Source organism: Mandrillus leucophaeus, unplaced genomic scaffold (genome assembly GCF_000951045.1).
Source record: "Mandrillus leucophaeus isolate KB7577 unplaced genomic scaffold, Mleu.le_1.0 Scaffold41, whole genome shotgun sequence".
NCBI classification, from domain to species: Eukaryota; Metazoa; Chordata; class Mammalia; order Primates; family Cercopithecidae; genus Mandrillus; species Mandrillus leucophaeus.
In genome coordinates this window covers 5,593,851-5,612,824 of record NW_012104365.1, presented here as the reverse complement: position 1 = coordinate 5,612,824, position 18,974 = coordinate 5,593,851, and the positions used below count along the sequence as shown (strand labels likewise).

Sequence of the window (18,974 nt, the reverse complement as noted above, 5' to 3'; positions counted from 1 at the left end):
GAGAAAAGAAACTGGTGGGCAAAAACCCCACCTGCATGTGTGATGGGAGGAGAAGGCGCCTGGGGAGGGGAGGAGACGGCGCTGGGGAAGGGAGGAGAAGATGCTGGGGCCCCTCAAAGGCTACCCCCAATTTAGTATTTACAATTATCCACATTTCTGAACACCCTCCCCCACTCCCAGCAGGACACCTCTCTGGGGCAGAGCCTGCCTTTAGCCTGGCAATGTCCAGCCTCCCAGGGCTCCTGCTGGCTCCAGGCCGTCAGCTCGGACACAGCTTGGCCGCTGGGGTGCCCTGAGAGCCAGGCCACGGGTGTCACTGCCACCCCACAGTGCACACACCAGTCCCCAGACGTGAGACTGCCAAGAAGGCCATCTGTGGCTCCAGGGCAGGCAGGTGCGAGAGGGTCTTGTCATTGGCTGGACACTGGTCATGCCTGTTGGAGGGATGTGTTCAACCCACGCATGAAGTGTGGGCATTGATGTGTGTGAGATGTGGGGAAGGGGTGTGAGGCTCCATGAAGGCCACCCAGGTGCTGCAGGGGCTGCTGGGGGGAGGCCGGCGAGAGGAGCAAGAGACTGCAGATGGGCCCCCACCCCACCCCCACTCAGGACCCCACCCCAGCCTGGCCTGCGGCGGAGCTCCCCGCAATCAGCATCTCGTTTTACTGCATGAAAGCTGGGGTGCTGACAGCCCCCTCACTCGCCTGTCGTTGGCCTTCATTGTAGAGGCCGGAGGCTCAGCGCCTGGTGCGGGGTTAATGATGTTAAAATATCTGGCCAACATTTAAGTAAGCACTTTTCACCTAAGGGCAGCTCAGGCTTGGCACTGTCTCTTATACACATCTAGATGTGTATAAGAGGCCGAAGCTGCCCTCTGCCCTCCGGTCGGGGAGGGGACCCTGCACTCCAGAAGCCAAGGAGATCGAATAGGAGGGGCTGTCGGTGTGTCTGAGGCAGGGGGTCCGCCCTGCGCCCCACCCAGCCCGAACGCCAGCCCGGACGCCAGTGGGAACAGTGTGCCTCCTGGATCCAGGGGACCTCTGAGTGACCACAGGGCCGGGGTCCCCTGTCACCCCACGGCCGGTGCAGGGAGCGCTGGACACCGGGTCCCACCGGCCCCGCCAGTTCCTCCTCCGCGCTCGTGCGCTCCCATGGCCCTCGGCCCAGCGCGGTGACCCGGGGGCATGGAGCCCTTCCTCAGGAGGCGGCTGGCCTTCCTGTCCTTCTTCTGGGACAAGATCTGGCCTGCGGGCGGCGAGCCGGACCACGGCACCCCCGGGGCCACGGACCCCGGCGCCGACCCAGTGCCCGCGCTCCCCGCGGAGCCCTGCAGCCCCTTCCCGCAGCTCTTCCTTGCGCTCTACGACTTCGTGGCCCGGCGCGGGGAGGAGCTGAGTGTCCGCCGCGGGGACAGGCCTGTCTCTTATACACATCTAGATGAGCCCCTTCCCGCAGCTCTTCCTTGCGCTCTACGACTTCGTGGCCCGGCGCGGGGAGGAGCTGAGTGTCCGCCGCGGGGACAGGCTCTGCGCCCTGGAGGAGGGGGGCGGCTACATCTTCGCGCGCAGGCTCTCGGGCCAGCCCAGCGCCGGGCTCGTGCCCATCACTCATGTGGCCAAGGCTTCTCCCCAGACGCTCTCAGACCAACCGTGAGTACCTCGACCTGGAGTCAGAGCCTGCCTCGCCCTAGTCTGGGGAGTCTGGAAAAACGGCAGGATTTTGAGTTTGAAATCGCATGTCCGTGGCTATCTGCTCATTCATTCGTTCATCCATGCATTCATTCAGGGGCAGTTGATGAGCCCCGGGCCGGCAGGTAGGGTAGGAAAACAGCAGAGTCTGCTGTGCACTGCCAAGAGGGAGAGGAGGCTCCACAGGCCTGGTCAGGTCCAGGGGACACCAGCTGCACCAGCCCAGCACCCAGCGGGCGGTTCCTCCGGGACCCTGCCTGGCTGGCCAGGCCCTCCCGCCCTCACACAGGGAGTCCAGTGTTCATGGAGTGGTCACTCCTTGGAGGGCAGGGGCTGGGGGCTGGGAGGCACCAGATGACATAGGGGCTCATGCTCCAGGAGCTCTGGGTGAGGGCAGGTGAGCAGGAGCTGCAGAGGCACCTAGTCCAGATGCCCAGTGCAGCTGCTCTGAGCAGCTTCCTTGGTCCTGTGTCCAGCTGGGCCAGGCCTGAGCCCTGGAGACCTCCGGCTCAGCCTTGCTCAGGGCCACTTCCAGCCTCCTGGGGGACCCTTGGCACTCACACATCGTCCTGAGGGTTGCATGGGGTGGATGAAGCCAGAGTCATAGGAAGGTGTCTTCTGAGAGGCTCCAGGCCCTCACCGCACACCTGCCTCGCTTGCCCTGAGCAGTGGTTGGGGGGCAAGCAGCCATTGTGATGGGAAGGGGTTCACAGTCACCGCAGGTGTGGAGGGCAGGTCCCTTCAGCAGTTCCTGGAGGGCAGGGCTTGGGGTAGAGCAGTGCTGTCCATAGGCAAAGCTAATGACTATTTGCCTAGGCTGGAGATTAAAAGACTAACCACACTCAGGTGTCATTAGCTCCAGACACCTGGCCCCGCGCCCCAGGGAGAGACCTCAGGCACATCCCCTGCATCTCAGCATCCACCTCCGACCCCCAAGCCCTGATATGGGTGTCAGAGGGGCTGGCGATGTGTCGGGGAAACACCTGTGTCTCATGCCCACACTCCGCAGTGCCAGGAGGGGCCTGAGTCCCTTCACACGTGAGAGGGTTGCGTCTCCCTGCCAGCAGACCCCAGAAGGCAGGGGCCCTGGCTGACAGAGCATCCATGGAGCCAGCGTCTCAGGCCGCCACCTCCCAGTCCCTGGTCCCACAGCTCTTCTTCTCCATCTTCATTCCTTTCAACCTCAGCCCAGCCCCATGGCCCTGGCCATGCCGGTTTCTGTTCCTGCTGCCCCCATTGCCCCCCAGGTCCCCGGGGCAGGGGTGCCAGACTGTCCTCCATCTTGCCCAGTTCCAGCAGCCACGTCTGCCCAGGATGGCACGGCTGTACCCCAGCCCCGAATCTTGTGTTGACTCTGAGGCCCGCCTTGGGTCCTCTCCTAGTCCCGCCGCCCGGGTGGTTTCAGCCCCATCCTGACACCTGGCTCACTCTGCTTCCTCCTTCTGGTGCTCACAGGGTGTGCCCTGGGGCGGGGGAGTGGCAGGTATCCCTCCCTGGGTCCCAGGAAGCTCCAGGGTGGGAAGCTGAGTCAGGTGTGGAGTCCCTGCCTTGGCCTTCGGAAGCAGAGATATGTAGTCGAGGTGGGGCTGGGAGCGTTTCTGTCTTCCTTCCAAGGATGCCTCTGGAGTGAGTAGCTGTGACCTGGTGGGTGACCCACCTGGACAGGGGAGCCCCAGCAGGCCCCTCTCCTGACACCGGTGTGGGCTCCTCGTGTTTGGACATCTGAGGAGTGGGTGCCTGGGAGCTCCCGGCCACCGTGCCACCATGTTCAGAGTGGTCTCACCTCCACCTGGCTTTCCGGAGGGGGGCTCTGTGTGGACAGAGGCGAGTGGGCTTGGGGCCATCCTGTACTGGGCACAACTCTTCAGAATAGGATACAGGATGCTTTGAACGTTCGCCCAGCAACCCCCCTGCAGCCGCCCATTGGCTGCCCCTCCTGACCTCCTGCCCAGCCTGGCTTAGGCCGCCTCCTCAGGACAGAGCTCTGCATGGGCCATCCCCCCTAACCAACTGCCTGAGGCAGGTGGGCTGTGCCCAGCCAGGTGGCGCCTGTGGCCCTGTACGACCACACCAACAGCCCAACAGTGCTTCCCGGCAGCTCATCAGGCCGTCGGCTCCGTGTCCGCGCAGGGGCTCAGCGAAGCCGAGTTTGGAGGCCTGTGGCCTATGGCCAGGCCTGACTGTTAACCTGTGGCTGGGGCTGGCGGTCACTATGAACAGGAAACTGGAGGTCACGCCCAGCAGGGCTAACAGAGAGCCCACGGCCAAGGTGAGGACGCTCAGGGCTGAGCAGGAGGATGGGGGCTGAGGCAGTGCAGACCTCGAACTGGGACTCCAGCCCTGCCACAGGGTGGACCTTCTCCCTGAGAGGCAGTGGGACCGCCGGGCTCAGCCCTGCCACCAGCATGGAGGAGAGCATGTGGGGCCACTGGCTGAGGGGCCTGCAAGGTGACGCCACACCTGCTGTTTTCAGCTGGTTCTTCAGTGGAGTCAGCCGGACCCAGGCACAGCAGCTGCTCCTCTCCCCACCCAACGCACCGGGAGCCTTCCTCATCCGGCCCAGCGAGAGCACCCTGGGGGGCTACTCACTGTCAGGTACCTGGGGCGGCCCCTCCTGCCTCTGTCCCCCACCAGGCCAGTGCTCTTGACCTTGGGGCAGTTGGTCTCTAGGCAGTGCTGGGTCCTGAATCACACCCGGCGCCACTGAGGGCCCAACAGCAGATATGCCGGTCACCTCCTGCATTTGCTCACTTACCCATTCATTCATTCATTCATCCGTCATTCATCCACTCACTCGTTTATAACATCACTCATTCACTCGTTCATTCATTCCTCACTCACTAATTCACTCACTCATTCATTCATCGTTCATTCACTCCTCACTCACTCATTAATTCACTCATTCATCCACTCATTCGCTTGTTCATTCACTCCTCACTCACTAATTCACTCATTCATTCATTCACTCATTCACTCATTTATTCACTGATTTGTTCACTGGCTTATTCTTTCATTCATTTGCTTATTCACTCATTCACTTTTTCCTTCTTTCCTTCCTTATTCCTTCATTCATTCACTGAATCACAGACTCATTCATTCTACAAGTATTTATTAAGTGCCTACTCTGCACACACTGTCAGCAGAAAAGCTCCAACCTGGACCCCTCTCGCTGCCCCGCCCCAGCCTGTGGCTGCCCACACTGCCTCCTCCACACAGCTAGGTCTGAGCCAGACCCCTTAGGTGGGTTGTGGCCAGCATCCTCTGGGGTGGGAGGGTCGGGGCAGCTGGCAGCCGAGGCAGGGGTCTCCATCTCTGAACCCTTCCTAGTCCGGGCCCAGGCCAAGGTCTGCCACTACCGGGTCTCCATGGCAGCCGATGGCAGCCTCTACCTGCAGAAGGGTCGGCTCTTTCCTGGCCTGGAGGAGCTGCTCACCTACTACAAGGCCAACTGGAAGCTGATCCAGAACCCCCTGCTGCAGCCCTGCGTGCGTCAGGTGGGCCTATGCCTGCCAAGCTGCCCCACACTGGCCTGAGGCCTGGCCCTGTTCTAGGTGCTCCTCCCCACCCCATCTCAAAGCCCCTGCCCAGGCCTGGGAACATGGGGCATCCCAGTGGCCCCTGCACATGCTGCTCTTTGCTGGTGTCTCCGAGGGCTGTTGGGATTCCTGGGGGTCTGGGAGTCGGGAGAGGAGAGCTGTAGCAGTGCCCGGCTCTGCAGGGAGCAGCCAGGAGGGTGGGGCCAGTTTGGGGAAGGCACTCAAGGCTGCCCCAGGCCCCAAGGGTGGAAGCTGTGGGAGGAGACGCGGATCACAAGATGCTGCACCTGGGCTGGAGCTGCTGGATCCCGGGGACTGTCCCCGATGTGAGCCACCCTGCTGAGGGCCAGGGCAGCAATCTGGTTTCTCTGGTCTCATAATGACAGCCTGGCCAGCAGCAGTAATGAGCATGTGTAGACGGATATCCGGCTGGGGCAAAGGTGCCACTTAGGCCCCCAGAGCAATGAGATCCCGCAGGGCTGGGCCGGGCCTCCAAGTCCAGCACCCACTCCCCTTTGTCCCGGCCAGGGTGGGGTGAGTGTGTGCTGGGGACGGGGGTGCCCGCTGGAGGCCTGGTGTGGGGGCTCTGCCTGGGACAGAGCACAGGGGCTCATGCTGACCAGCCTCCCTGCCCACACTTCCTGGGGGAAGCGGGCAGGGCACTGAGCTCCCTGCTTTTCTGCTTCCTGCAGAAGGCCCCGCGGCAGGATGCGTGGGAGCGACCACACTCCGAATTTGCCCTTGGGAGGAAGCTGGGTGAAGGCTACTTTGGGGAGGTGTGGGAAGGTCTGTGGCTGGGCTCCCTGCCCGTGGCGATCAAGGTCATCAAGTCAGGTGAGGCCCCAAGATCCTGCGCCACGGCCGGGCCCCACACCCGCTGTCCAACCCTCAAGCCCTGGGGCAGTGATGTTCGTGGCGTGGGCCAATCCTGGAGCCATACCCTGTCTCGCAGCCGACATGAAGCTCGCTGACCTCGCCAAGGAGATCCAGACGCTGAAGGGCCTGCAGCACGAGCGGCTCATCCGGCTGCACGCGGTGTGCTCGGGCGGGGAGCCTGTGTACATCGTCACGGAGCTCATGCGCAAGGGAAACCTGCAGGTCTTCCTGGGCAGTGAGTCCCTCCCTGCTGCCACGTGGCCGCGCCTGTGGCCGCCCCTTCCCTTCCGGGCAGAGCTGAACCTGCCGGGGTCCCGAGGTGAACCGGGCCTCTCTACCGGGAGCAGGTGGCCCCAGCTCCAGATCCCATCCCTGTCTGGTCTCCAGCCAACAGAGGGCTGGGGCCAGGTCTGGGCCAGGCCAGAGCCTTGTGGTTCCGGGGCTGGGGCTGGGGGAGTGCGGTCCCATCTGGGTCATCAGCCTTGGTTTGATGGGATGTGGACCCAGCCCAGCCTCTGGCTCTTCTCTGCCCCGGTCTTTATTAAGGGCCTGGGCTGGCGCCAGGTCACTGTGGTGAGTACAGCACCCTCCCCGTCTCACTCGGGGCTTCCTGCAGCCTTAGCCGGCCACGCCATCCTCATCATGTCTCAGAGATGAGGAGGCCGAGGCATGGGGAAAGGTGACGTGGGTGGACGCTGGCCTCTCTGGCTGTTGGCCCTGCGCCCTGAAAGGCCCCGCGCTGTCTCCTGCAGGCCCCGAGGGCCGGGCCCTGCGTCTGCCGCCGCTCCTGGGCTTTGCCTGCCAGGTGGCTGAGGGCATGAACTACCTGGAGGGGCAGCGCATCGTGCATCGGGACTTGGCCGCCAGGAACGTGCTTGTGGACGATGGCCTGGCTTGCAAGGTGGCTGACTTTGGCCTGGCCCGGCTGCTCAAGGTCAGCGGAGGCTCTGGGCCCCTGACTGCTCGAGGGGGTGGGTGAGGGGGGCCCCAGTCCACCTGTCCTACCAGGGGCCTTCCCTGCCCCCAGGACGACATCTACTCCCCGAGCAGCGGCTCCAAGATCCCGGTGAAGTGGACAGCACCTGAGGCGGCCAGTTATCGTGTCTTCTCCCAGAAGTCGGACGTCTGGTCCTTCGGCGTCCTGCTGTATGAGGTTTTCACCTATGGCCAGTGTCCCTACGAAGGTGCATCCCCAGGCAGCCGCAGGGAGGAGGCAGGCTCTGCCCTGGAGTTACTGGCCCCGGGCCTGGACGCTGTTAGCAGGGGATTGGAGGGTCTGGCCAAGGGCAGGCAGGTGACACGGGGGGCTATGGGAGGCCTCCATTGGGACCCCCAGGCAGAATCAAGGCAGCTCTTGCCCCACGCCTCCCAGGGATGACCAACCACGAGACGCTGCAGCAGATCATGCGAGGGTACCGGCTGCCGCGCCCGGCTGCCTGCCCGGCAGAGGTCTACGTGCTCATGCTGGAGTGCTGGAGAAGCAGCCCCGAGGAACGGCCCTCCTTCGCCACGCTGTGGGAGAAGCTGCACGCCATCCACAGATGCCTTCCCCGAGTCCTCACGTGACTCAGGGCTCCGGGCTCCACCAGGCCAGCCCCTCCTCCCTGCAGAGCGTCCACTCGAAGGGATGCTGGTCGGCCGGACCGAGGAGCCTCTGGCTATGGGCCTCAGGCACCAGCGTGCACATGCATTTGTGCACCAGGCAGACACGTGGCTGTGGGCCTCAGGTCCTGGCGTGCACACGTGTTTGTGCACCAGGCAAACATGTGCAGACGGTGGAGGGCTCACGTTCTCTGTGCAGTGTGACACGTGTCCCTGGCGTCTCAAGAGAGACAACAGCACAGGAAGGTGGGGAGAAGCCTCGGAGGCTCTAGGCGGGGAACCCGAGCCCAGCGTGTCTCTTGTCCGGGTCCCCTGGACTCCCTCCCAGGGTCAAGAGCCAAAGGCCCAGTTCTCTCCCCAGTCCCAGCTTGGGTCTGTGGAAGTGACCAGTGCTGGCTCCCAGGCAGACCATGGTGTTGACCCCACTGGGTGCGTGGTGTGTAGGCACGGGGAGGCACCATCACCTGCCCCTCACAGACACGCTGGCAGGCTGTGCACAGACTCACTCATGCACCCGGCACTCAGTAAGCTGCGACTGACCCACGCAGACACGTGCACAGGCTCACATCACACACAGGCTCAGCCCCCAAACGCAGACCCAGGAGCTGGAGCACGGGAGTCCACGTGGCTAGAAAATGCAGGTTGGAGCGGCCCCCGTGCGGCTCAGACCCCCAGCCCAGGACATCACGCTGCCCAGACAGTGTGAACCCCAAGGTCATTGGCGGGAGCTGCCTGAGCTCCCAATTCCATCTCCCTGGGCGGGTTCCAGGGGGCACAGGAAGGGGGGGCCGGGAGGCTTGGTGGCCTGGGAGCTGCCCTTGGAGGCTATTTCCAGGGGCCTCAGGTTGGGCCCTGGGGGACTTGGAGTCTTCTGGCTGTTCAGGATCAGGCAGGGTCGGCCGGGGGGTCAGAGGTAGATGCCGTGGTGTGCTGGGCAGCAGCTGGCTCAGGAAGCCTCTGGGTGTGAGTCCTCGGGGGCCACCGAGGCAGGAGGGGCAGGGACGTGCAGGGTCGGCCCTCGCTCACCCCATGTCTGGCTCAGGGAAGCTTCTGCTCAGGTCTTTGTGAAATCAGAAGCAAGGGGCCCGGCGGGGTCTGTTTGGGGTCCCCGGAGACCCTGCCCCCCACCCTCCTGGGAGCCCAGGTTGGCAGCTGTGCCCCAGAAGGCTTTGGAGACAAGTTCAGGCCTGACTGAGTTCCTTGTTCCCTAGAGTTAGGGTCAGCTTTGCACCTGCCGAGCCAATGCGCTGATGGCCACTGTCCACAGGCCAAAGCCTGACTCGGGAGGGAGCTAAGAGATGAGACTCCCATGCGCAAGGGTCAGTGGCCCCGGGGAGGGAAGAGGCCACTCGGAGGCTCAGAGAACGGAGGCAGTGCAGGGGCTTCCTGGGGCCCGTGAGCAGGAAGAACAAGGCCAAGCAGAGGGAAGCAGCAGGAACCAGAACCCCTGCAGATGGTGGGGGCCAGAGGCTTTCTCTGAGCCGTTTGGGACCCTGGCCAGCTGCCCAGTTCCATCTGCATGGGAGAACCTAGGGGAAGGGCTGGCTCTGGTACCTGGGCCCACTGAGGCCTTGAGCTGAGCTTCGGATTTTGGCATGTCCCCAGCGCCACAGCCTGGGGGCTCCTCTGGCACAGAAGGCCTTGCTCTCTGTGCTTTCTGTGGCCGCCACTGGGATTAAGGGGACCAGGTGTGTCTGTGGCATCCGTGCCCTCCCAGGCATCTCACCAGCCACCAGCTGAACAAGTTTGGTGCTCCTGGATATCGGGGAGGGGCCAGGGACGTTCCTGCCTCCTGGTGTGGCTTAGACTGAACGTCCTGCACATCCAAACTCAGGGACACTCGAGGCTTCCTGGACACAGACTCACGGCCCAGAGGCCCAAGGCTGGAGGACACCGGGGTGGTGGCAGAGCTGGTGGGCTCTGAGGGACGCTGCCTGGGCAGATGCCCCAGCGCCCTCCTCCGGCATGCCCCACCTCCATCCCTCCCCCTGCATCTCTCCCGACTGACCCCCGGCAGAGCTGGCAGGGCCTGAGGGACACTGCCCAGCCCAGCACCCCGCTGCCCCTCCCTACCTTGGTCAGCCCTGAGCTGGGCTGCCCAGAAATCTATGAACCTGTTAAATAATTATAGTTCTTAATCTCCAAACAATGAGCGGAAGGTTCCATTATTTCTCTTTGCAATAAAAATAAAAGTTCAAATACGCAGAGTTTAGGACTTTCCCTGCCATTCCTTGCAGACTTTGAATTTCCCTCCTCACCCCTTCCTGCCCCCTGAGGCTGCCGATCCAGGCCCCTGCGTTGAAGCCCCTGGTGGACACAGGAGGGTCAGCGGAGGGTGGGGCGGGCAGGGGCTCCTGGGGAGGGGGTGTCTTGAGTCTCAGGGGCTGGGGGACAGGCGGCCTTTGGGTGCAGGTGGGGGTCACGCCAGGGCTCACTCAGGCATGGGTGGGGAGAGGGGAGGTGAGCTGGAAGGGAGCAAGGGTCACGGGGCTGGGCAGGAGGTGGCAGAGGCTGGAGGCTGGAGGAGCTGGCTGGGAGGGAGCTGCGCCCCGGGCCCCAGCGCTGTGGGCGCCTCCAGGCCACACTCACGGTCCTTCCCTGCCCCCTGGCGTCCGTGTGGAGGAAGGCAATGCCCGTTTCTTCAGCTGCGGGTGCCCCTGGCTCTGCCTCCCCAGGGATCCCCAAAACCCTCGGGCCCTCCTCTTCTGGGAAGTCCTCCCGGCCGACCCACACAGCTGTCACCGCCCTGACTCCAATCCCTCTTCCCTGCTTGGCCCTTACCTGAGGGCGGGCCTGCCCATGAGGCGGCTCTCAGGATGCCCGCCCACAGCAGCTCCTGGCATTGGGCCCCGTGCTCAGGGGTGGAGTCTGGGTCTGGGTGAGGGGAGGCACCAACGGGTGGAGGAGAAGCTTCCAGAAGTGGGGAGAGAAGCCCCCACCTGTGCCCCCACAGCTCTGAGGGTTGGGAGGCAGCACCTGCAGCCCTCACCGTCCTGCCCTCAGGCTGCAAGGCTCATTCCCAAGGGGGCCCTTGGGTTCCCTGAGTGCCTGAGTGTCCACAGGTTGGACCCCCGAGAAGCCCCAGCTGGGGAGTACTCCTCCCTCCCTCTCCTGTGCTCAGGCCGGCCCTGTGGCTGCTTGCCCAGCAGGTTCCCGTGGCGGGGGCACTAAGTGCCCAGATGGGCCCCAGGGGGCGTGAGGACTCGTGGGGCCGGCTGGGCCCTCAGGAGGAGCTGGGGTGCTCTCGAGCGCCTGTGGGTGCTGGGTGTGGCTGCTTCCCTGCCTGTCACGAGGAAGTGGGACCGCCCGCCTGCCACGCCCAGCCCTAGGTGCTCCAGCTGCCACAGCCTGGTCCTGCCACTGCGCCAGCCATGGTGTCCCGGGACCAGGCTCACCTGGGCCCCAAGTATGTGGGCCTCTGGGACTTCAAGGCCCGGACGGACGAGGAGCTGAGCTTCCGAGCGGGGGACGTCTTCCATGTGGCCAGGAAGGAGGAGCAGTGGTGGTGGGCCACGCTGCTGGATGAGGCGGGTGGGGCCGTGGCCCAGGGCTATGTGCCCCACAGCTACCTGGCCGAGAGGGAGACCGTGGAGTCGGAACCGTGCGTGTCCTGAGCTCCTGGGAGCTTTGGCGCAGGCCACCCTCTAGGCACAAGGGAGGGACAGGGCTCTGGGCTAGCCCCAGGGAGGCCCAGGAAGGTAGGGACCCCGGGTCCATCTTCCTGTACCCCGAAGTCCAGGCTGGGCATCCCGCTTGGTCCTCGCTCCAGGCCCCATGCGCTGGCACCTGGGAGTGCCCACAGGACTGTCGCTACAGGAGTTGGAGCAGGGGGCTCAGAGGGCATGGCCCCTCCCTTGGGCTCATCCTTGTCACAGCTCGGTGGTGGACACAGCTCTGGTGGAGGACAGAGGTCCAGGGTGGACTTCTGGGGGTCCGGTGGCCAGTGACAAGGTCTGCTGGGGCGTTCCAGGGCCTTTGGGGGAACGAAGCTTGCTCAGTTTCCAAACTGCCAGAACCAGACACACGAGCTAGGTAGGGGAGCAGGCCGGCTGCCAGGCAAGCTTCCTGCCTGTTGTGCCCTGCGAGGAACCAGACGGCAGCTGGTGTGGTCCAGCCTCGGCTTCCATGGCTGCTCGGAGCTCAGGCTGGGGAGGGTCTGGGGGAGGGATTTCTACGACTCACACTCCTGAGATCCCGCTTTTCTCATCATTGATTGGGTACCTACTGTGTGCGTGCATGAATCACGGGCTGTGTAGGGTTAATTCCTGGGGGACCCAAGCAACAAGCAGGGGAGGCTGTAAAGAGGCCATTGGGCAGGGGCCCATGGTGGAGACTCCTGTGTCACATCCAGACCCACCACCTCGTTAGGGAGCAGGGGTGCAGGGATAGGGTCTGGCCAGAGGCTGGTCAGCTCCCAGATGCAAAGACCCTGAGGCCCTGAGAACTCGCCCAGGTGAGGAGTGGGAAGGAGGCCAGGTGATTGGAGGGGTGAGTGGGGCAGTGCTCCCAGCTGTGCAGAAGCAGAGGGGGTAGACCCCAGGGGTTCCATGCTGGGCGGTGGTCTTCATGTGGGGTCTGTGTTCCAGTGGCCCCAGGGAGTCAGAGACACAAAGGGCTGGGCACAGGTCACCTGGAGCTTCTGTGAGCTCCACCTGGAAGTCCACAGTCCAGGGCTGGCCCACACCCTGCAGCCGGGAGTTAGTGTGTGTGAGTGACTGTGTGTGTGTGTGACTGTGGGCAAGTGAGCCCGCATGCGTGTGTGTGTGTTCGGTGTGCAGGTGAACTGTGTGCCTGTGTGGGGGAGCCCGCATGCATGTGTGTGTGTGTGTTCAGGTGTGCGGATGAACCATGCGCATGTGTGGGGGTATGCAACTGTGTGAGTGCATGTGTGTACGTGTCACACGTGGGTGTGTGTGCAGGCAGCTCTGGGCAGCCCTACTGCTCAGGTGCCCTCCCCAACTCCACCCTAGGCCTCTGACCCTTAGACATGGGCCTCTCAGGGCAGGGTGTGGTCAAGCCTGCCCCTCCCCCCGCTGGGTCCTCAGGGGCCTGTCCTGGCCATTTGGGACATTCAGGGCGTCTGGGTCAGCGACAGCTCCCAATAGCAGCTGTGGTCAGGGCTGGGAGCTTGAGGTGGCAGGCAAGGGTGGCTGTGGTTCCAGGTGGGCAGACTGGGGCCCGCAGCGGGTCCATGTGGGGTGGGCCCAGGTCCGCGCGGGCTCAGACTACTCCTCCCCTGCAGGTGGTTCTTTGGCTGCATCTCCCGCTCAGAAGCTGTGCATCGGCTGCAGGCCGAGGGTAACGCCACCGGCACCTTCCTGATCAGGGTCAGCGAGAAGCCAGGCGCCGACTACGTCCTGTCGGGTGCGGCCGGCCTCCGAGCCTGCGGGGGCTCCTTGCCCTAAGTCCTCCCATCCACGTGGTGAACCGGCTCCCTCGGGCTGTGACTGGGGACATGGGCTCCTCTCCAGGGAGCCCCCATCCCGTCCGCCCACCTGGCCCGCTCCTCCCTGGGGCCTGGGGCAGTCGTGGGGCAGGGCCCCTCCCTGGGAGGGCAGGGGCTTCTCCGGCCAGCCCTGCCTGAGGCACTCATGGGAAGTCCTGGCACCTGTGGGAACCTGGTCCAGCATGAGACCCTGAGTCCGGGGTGCACGAGGCGCGAAGAAACCCCATTCCTGCCCCTGAGGATCTCAGTGTGGCTGGGATTTCAGGCAGCTGCCATCCAGGCAGAGGCCATGGGCTGCCTGGCACGGGGGCAGGAGGGGCCAGAGAGCTTGGCCAGAGCAGGCAGGGCAGGAGGGAGCTGTTTCAAGGGAGGGGACGCAGGGATGGGTACTGAGGAAGCACCAACAGCAACTATGGGGACCCAGAAGCTCTGAGCAGGTGTGGCCAGCAGGGCTGGGGACGCACAGGGAGGCGTTGGAGCGGGATGGTGACACCGCTCACGCTCTCCCTCCCAGTGCGGGACGTGCAGGCTGTGCGGCACTACAAGATCTGGTGGCGAGCCGGGGGCCAGCTGCACCTGAACGAGGCGGTGTCCTTCCCCAGCCTGTCCGAGCTTGTGAACTACCACAGGGCCCAGAGCCTGTCCCACGGCCTGCGGCTGGCCGCGCCCTGCCGGAAGGTAGCCGCTCCGCCCTGACTTGGTCGTACAGGGTCAGGCTGGGGGGTCACAGGCTGGCGTTTCCTACTGGGAGAGGTTGGCCAGGCAGCATGGGAGGGGTCCTGACTCACTGAGCTGTGGCCGGCTGGAGGCAAGCCCGTGGTTCTGCAGAACACAGGTGTTTGCCTGAGTTGGGGGTGGGGCCAGGAGACCACCCCTGGGCCTGGCCACTCTCGGAGAGGCCAGCTGCACTCTGCAGGGTCCTGGCTTCAGTCTCTCCGGGTGTTTTGTGCTGGGCTTGGGGCAGCCACCGGGAGAGTCCAGCCTCATGTCAGACACTCAGAAACCCCCAACCCAAGCTGAACGTGGCCCTAAATCTGAGGCTAGATCCAGGCTCCCTGCGCTGGCTTCAGACTGGCAGTTCCTGAAGGATGAGCCCCTGCCCTGTGTCCCCGACTCTCCCTCCAGCATGAGCCTGAGCCCCTGCCCCACTGGGATGACTGGGAGAGGCCGAGGGAGGAGTTCACGCTCTGCAGGAAGCTGGGGTCCGGCTACTTTGGGGAGGTCTTCGAGGGGCTCTGGAAAGACCGGGTCCAGGTGGCCATTAAGGTGATTTCTCGAGGTGAGTGAGCCCCGGTCAGGGCTCTGTGTGGCCCCGTGCCCGCCCTGGGCCACCCTCCCGCTCCGCCAACAGGGACCTCCGGCCTCGAGCCCCACGCAGCACCCACAGCACCCATGCAGGAGTGGTTCCCTTTCAACTGCACCTGTTTTTACCTAAATACATTTATTGTAAAAGAAAATTTCAGGCCCGGCACAGTGGCTCACACCTGTAATCCCAGCACTTTGGGAGGCCGAGGTGGGCGAATCACGAGGTCAGGAGTTTGAGACCAGCCTGGCCAACATGGGGAAACCCTGTCTCTATTAAAAATACAAAAAAATTAGCCGGGCGAGGTGGCGGGCGCCTGTAGTCCCAGCTACTTGGGAGGCTGAGCCAGGAGAATGGCGTGAACCCGGGAGGCAGAGCTTGCAGTGAGCCGAGATGGCGCCCACTCCAGCCTGGGCGACAGAGCGAGACTCCGCCTCAAAAAGAAAAGCTTCCCTGGAAATTGCCTGGGCCCCAGCAGAGGTCTGGCCTCCACGTCAGAGGTCTGGGCCGGGCGCAGGAAGACATTGGGGGGCCACCACGGCCCCATGGGTACGCCAGGCTGGGGGCTTGTGGGGCCAGCTGTGTCCACCATTTCGTGGCCTTGGGAGCCAGGTGCCCTGTCGGGGGCAGGAGGTCCGGTGTTCTGCACAGCTGCTGAGTGTGTGGCCAGAGCCTTGCCTTGGCCTCTTCCTTGGGGCCAGGGGAGGGTCAGGGGCTGCACCTGCCAAGGCCACCCATCCCCGCAGACAACCTCCTGCACCAGCAGACGCTGCAGTCGGAGATCCAGGCCATGAAGAAGCTGCGGCACAAACACATCCTGGCACTGTACGCCGTGGTGTCCGTGGGGGACCCTGTGTACATCATCACGGAGCTCATGGTCAAGGGCAGCCTGCTGGAGCTGCTTCGTGGTGAGTGGCACGGGCCGGGGCTCTCGCTGGAGGTAGAGGGGGTGCACGAGGAAATAAAGTGCACACACACCCCCACGTCTGCACGCACACACATACAGACACACACAGACACACACACGCAGACACATAGACAAACGCGCACACACACAGAGACACATGCACACAGACACAGACACACGCACACACACAGACACACGCACACACACAGAGACACATGCAGACACAGACACAGACACACGCACACACATGCACACACAGACACACAAACAAGACACACAGATCACACGGACACAGATCACACGGACACACCAGGCACACACAGACACACACAGACACACACACACACAGATCACATTGGCTCAAAGACTTCATCGTCTCTAAGTTCCATTATTTCCTTTATCACCAAAATCAAAGACAATCACTGCCAGGGAATTGAGATGCCCTTGCGTGAAGACGCAGTTTGGATTCCGATGTTAGAATGGGAGGGAACGTTGTGGTGGAGGAAAAATGCCGTGTGTGTCTGAGGAGAGCTACACTGAGGCACCACTCACGTTTGAGCTCTGAGTGAAAGGCTCCGTGATCATCTCAGACGGTCCCCACGCCCTTCAGGGTCCTCCGGGACGGAACGGGGGGTTAACAGGCACCACCAGGCCGCATGCTGCTGTCACTCAGCCATTATCCTGCTCAAGTTCCCGCTGCCTACATCACGCAGTCATGAGCTTCTTCGCTGGTCCTTCCGCGTCGAGCTTCTCCCGCGTCACAGCAAACTTCCAGAAAGGAAATCGCTGGGCTAGGCCACTAGGAACCACTCCTTGGTTCTTTTTTTTTTTTTTTTTTTCCTGAGACGGAGTCTCACTCTATCATCCAGGCTGGAGTGCAGGGGCTGGATCTCAGCTCACTGCAAGCTCCGCCTCCCAGGTTCACACCATTCTCCTGCCTCAGCCTCCCGAGCAGCTGGGACTACAGGCGCCACCACCACGCCCGGCTCATTTTTTGTATTTTTAGTACAGATGGAGTTTCACCGTGTTCACCAGGATGGTCTCGACCTCCTGACCTCGTGATCCACCCGCCTCAGCCTCCCAAAGTGCTGGGATTACAGGCGTGAGCCTCCGCGCCTGGCTTGCTCCTTGATTCTTGACACACAGTTGCCTTCCACAAGGGCGGTGGCTGACCTGCAGTTCCAATTTTCAACCAGGCCAGCTGCCCTTTGCCCCGGCCCCTCCTCTGAGGCCGCAGAGCCTGGAGGCAGATGAGACACAGCCCAGCCTCCCCACCCTGTCCCTACCGCAGCTGGCTCCGCTGAGCCCAGGCTCCACTCCCCTCTGCAGATTCTGACGAGAAAGTCCTGCCCGTTTCGGAGCTGCTGGACATCGCCTGGCAGGTGGCTGAGGGCATGTGTTACCTGGAGTCTCAGAATTACATCCACCGGGACCTGGCCGCCAGGAACATTCTTGTCGGGGAAAACACCCTCTGCAAAGTTGGGGACTTTGGGCTAGCCAGGCTCATCAAGGTAGGGCCCTCGGAGGGCGTGGCCGGAAGGCTCGGGGGCTTCCTGTGTGTGGAGCTGGGGACTCGGCTGGGAGCAGGATGTGGTCTCTGCCCTCGGGAGCCCAGGCTGAGCAGGGAGGTGGGAAGCCACCGTGTGTCCGGTGGGGACCCCATTCCGAATGGCGCACACAGCAGGGCCCACCACGCAACCGCTGCCTCGTTCACTGGCCCAGCCCTGGGCCCCTCTGACGGCCTGGCAGCCTCCCAGTTCCCTGACCCCAGGCCTTCTCATCCCCATGCACCTGGAATCCCAGGGGAAGCTGGGCTCCTGAAGGTGGTCAGACCCTGGCGCGGTCTTAGCTGCAGCGGCCGTGCGTGCGTGCTGGGGCAGTGCGGCCGCTGTGCCCGTCATGCTTCGGGGGCAGGGCACAGGCAGTCCCCCGCGGCCCACTCAGCGCAGCCTGATTGCAGGAGGACGTCTACCTCTCCCATGACCGCAACATCCCCTACAAGTGGACGGCCCCCGAAGCACTCTCCCGAGGCCATTACTCCACCAAATCCGACGTGTGGTCCTTTGGGGTTCTCCTGCACGAGATTTTCAGCAGGGGTCAGGTGCCCTACCCAGGTACTGCCCCCAGTGTCCCTGACTGGGCGTGGGAGACAGAGTGGGGAAGGTCCTGGGTGGCCAGCAGGGATGGTGGCGGGTGCTTCCCCCACGGGCTGCAGGGCCCTCCGCCGCCAGCCATCGCCTGAACTCCACACCTGCACCATTCTCTGAGCACCCAGGCCAGTGCCTGGAGCTGCCCGTTGGAGCCCCATCCAGAGGGAGGTGTTAGCAGCGGACAGTGTGCTGGGTGGCGCCAAGGCACGGCCGCTGAGGCTGCGGGGAAGGCCCCAGGGAGGTGCAGTGGGTGGCTGGTATGGCTTCCTGGGGAAGGTGGACAGGTGGGCCCCAGCTCTTCTCATCCCTGTCGGCCGCAGGCATGTCCAACCACGAGGCCTTCCTGAGGGTGGATGCCGGCTACCGCATGCCCTGCCCTCTGGAGTGCCCGCCTAGCGTGCACAAGCTGATGCTGACATGCTGGTGCAGGGACCCTGAGCAGAGACCCTGCTTCAAGGCCCTTCGGGAGAGGCTTTCCAGCTTCACCAGCTACGAGAACCCGACCTGAGCGGCTGTGGAGCGGGCACAGCCGGGCCCTGCTGAGGAGGGCCCTGGGCAGAGGGCCTGCACCTGGGGTCAAGGCCCACGCGCCACCCTAGGGTTTACTGAGGTGATGGGTGCAGGAAAGGTTCACAAACGTGGAGTGCCCGCGTCCCACACACGCGTGTGCTCTCGTTCCTCCGTCGTGTGAAACGTGGAGTGTCCGCGTCCCATACACGCGTGTGCTCTCGTTCCTCCGTCGTGTGAAACGTGGAGTGCCCGCGTCCCATACACGCGTGTGCTCTTGTTCCTCCGTCGTGTGTGCCTCGGGTCTCAGCTGCTGACAGGCAGCCTGCTCCGGAGCCTGCAGGTGAGATCCCAGGAGACTGACACGAAGCCAGCCGAGGTCAGAGGGGATTCCGACCACAGCCTGCTCTCTGGATGTCTGTCTGTAGTACCCGGCTGAGGGTGGGAGGCAAACACGTCTTGCCCCTGCTTTTCCCAGCTCAGCTTGGCAGGAGAAAGTCATTCGTACGGCTCGCGACTCTTGTGTAAATTTGGTTTTGGTGCCCACAGGTGCTTTCCTCCCAGGGACAGGTGTTTCTTTCCTGTTTGTCTTGTACCTCGAGAGCCTGGCTTTGTGACCAGGGAGAACTCTCTCCCTAGTTTCCGCCAGCCCGAGCATCACTGCCCAAGGCGCCAGCTCTTAGGGGGTTTGTAACAAGAGGTTCCCCATCCACGAGGGGCTTTTCCCGCCTCCACCTTTGTTGCTGGGTCAGTGCTGGAAAGCACTTCTGACTCCTGCCCTGAGAAGGACCCTTCTCTGCTGTCTGTGGGGCGGTTCCGGGCTGGGGGGCTGCCTCCTTTGCACCTGCTTTTGAAGGTGTCTCTTTCATCCATGATTAAGTCATAAAAAGCTGATTGGTTTTGGTTTTGACTCACCTGAAAGTCTTTTTTGTTTAAAAGAAGAACAGGCCGGGCGCGGT

The 18,974-nt window shown here is 63.2% G+C and overlaps 3 protein-coding genes across 3 annotated transcripts in view; all 3 read left to right on the top strand.

The window, feature by feature from the left end:
- The window catches only part of HELZ2 (helicase with zinc finger 2, transcriptional coactivator), a 44,554-nt gene that overhangs the window by 24,007 nt on the left and 1,573 nt on the right, over positions 1-18,974 (top strand). The gene's annotated exons all lie outside the window — the stretch shown is intronic.
- On the top strand, positions 1,185-7,912 carry SRMS (src-related kinase lacking C-terminal regulatory tyrosine and N-terminal myristylation sites). The gene is made up of 10 exons (XM_011992393.1): positions 1,185-1,414; positions 1,524-1,649; positions 4,162-4,283; positions 5,016-5,182; positions 5,917-6,058; positions 6,177-6,335; positions 6,853-7,034; positions 7,128-7,284; positions 7,473-7,771; positions 7,828-7,912. The coding sequence occupies exons 1-9, from the start codon at positions 1,185-1,187 to the stop codon at positions 7,664-7,666; spliced, it is 1,479 nt and encodes a 492-aa protein (XP_011847783.1). The 3' UTR covers positions 7,667-7,771; positions 7,828-7,912.
- PTK6 (protein tyrosine kinase 6) lies at positions 10,886-18,174 on the top strand. The gene is made up of 8 exons (XM_011992395.1): positions 10,886-11,303; positions 12,945-13,066; positions 13,663-13,826; positions 14,274-14,427; positions 15,198-15,359; positions 16,688-16,869; positions 17,319-17,472; positions 17,829-18,174. Exons 1-8 carry the CDS (start codon positions 11,074-11,076, stop codon positions 18,014-18,016), a joined length of 1,356 nt encoding a protein of 451 aa, XP_011847785.1. The 5' UTR covers positions 10,886-11,073; the 3' UTR covers positions 18,017-18,174.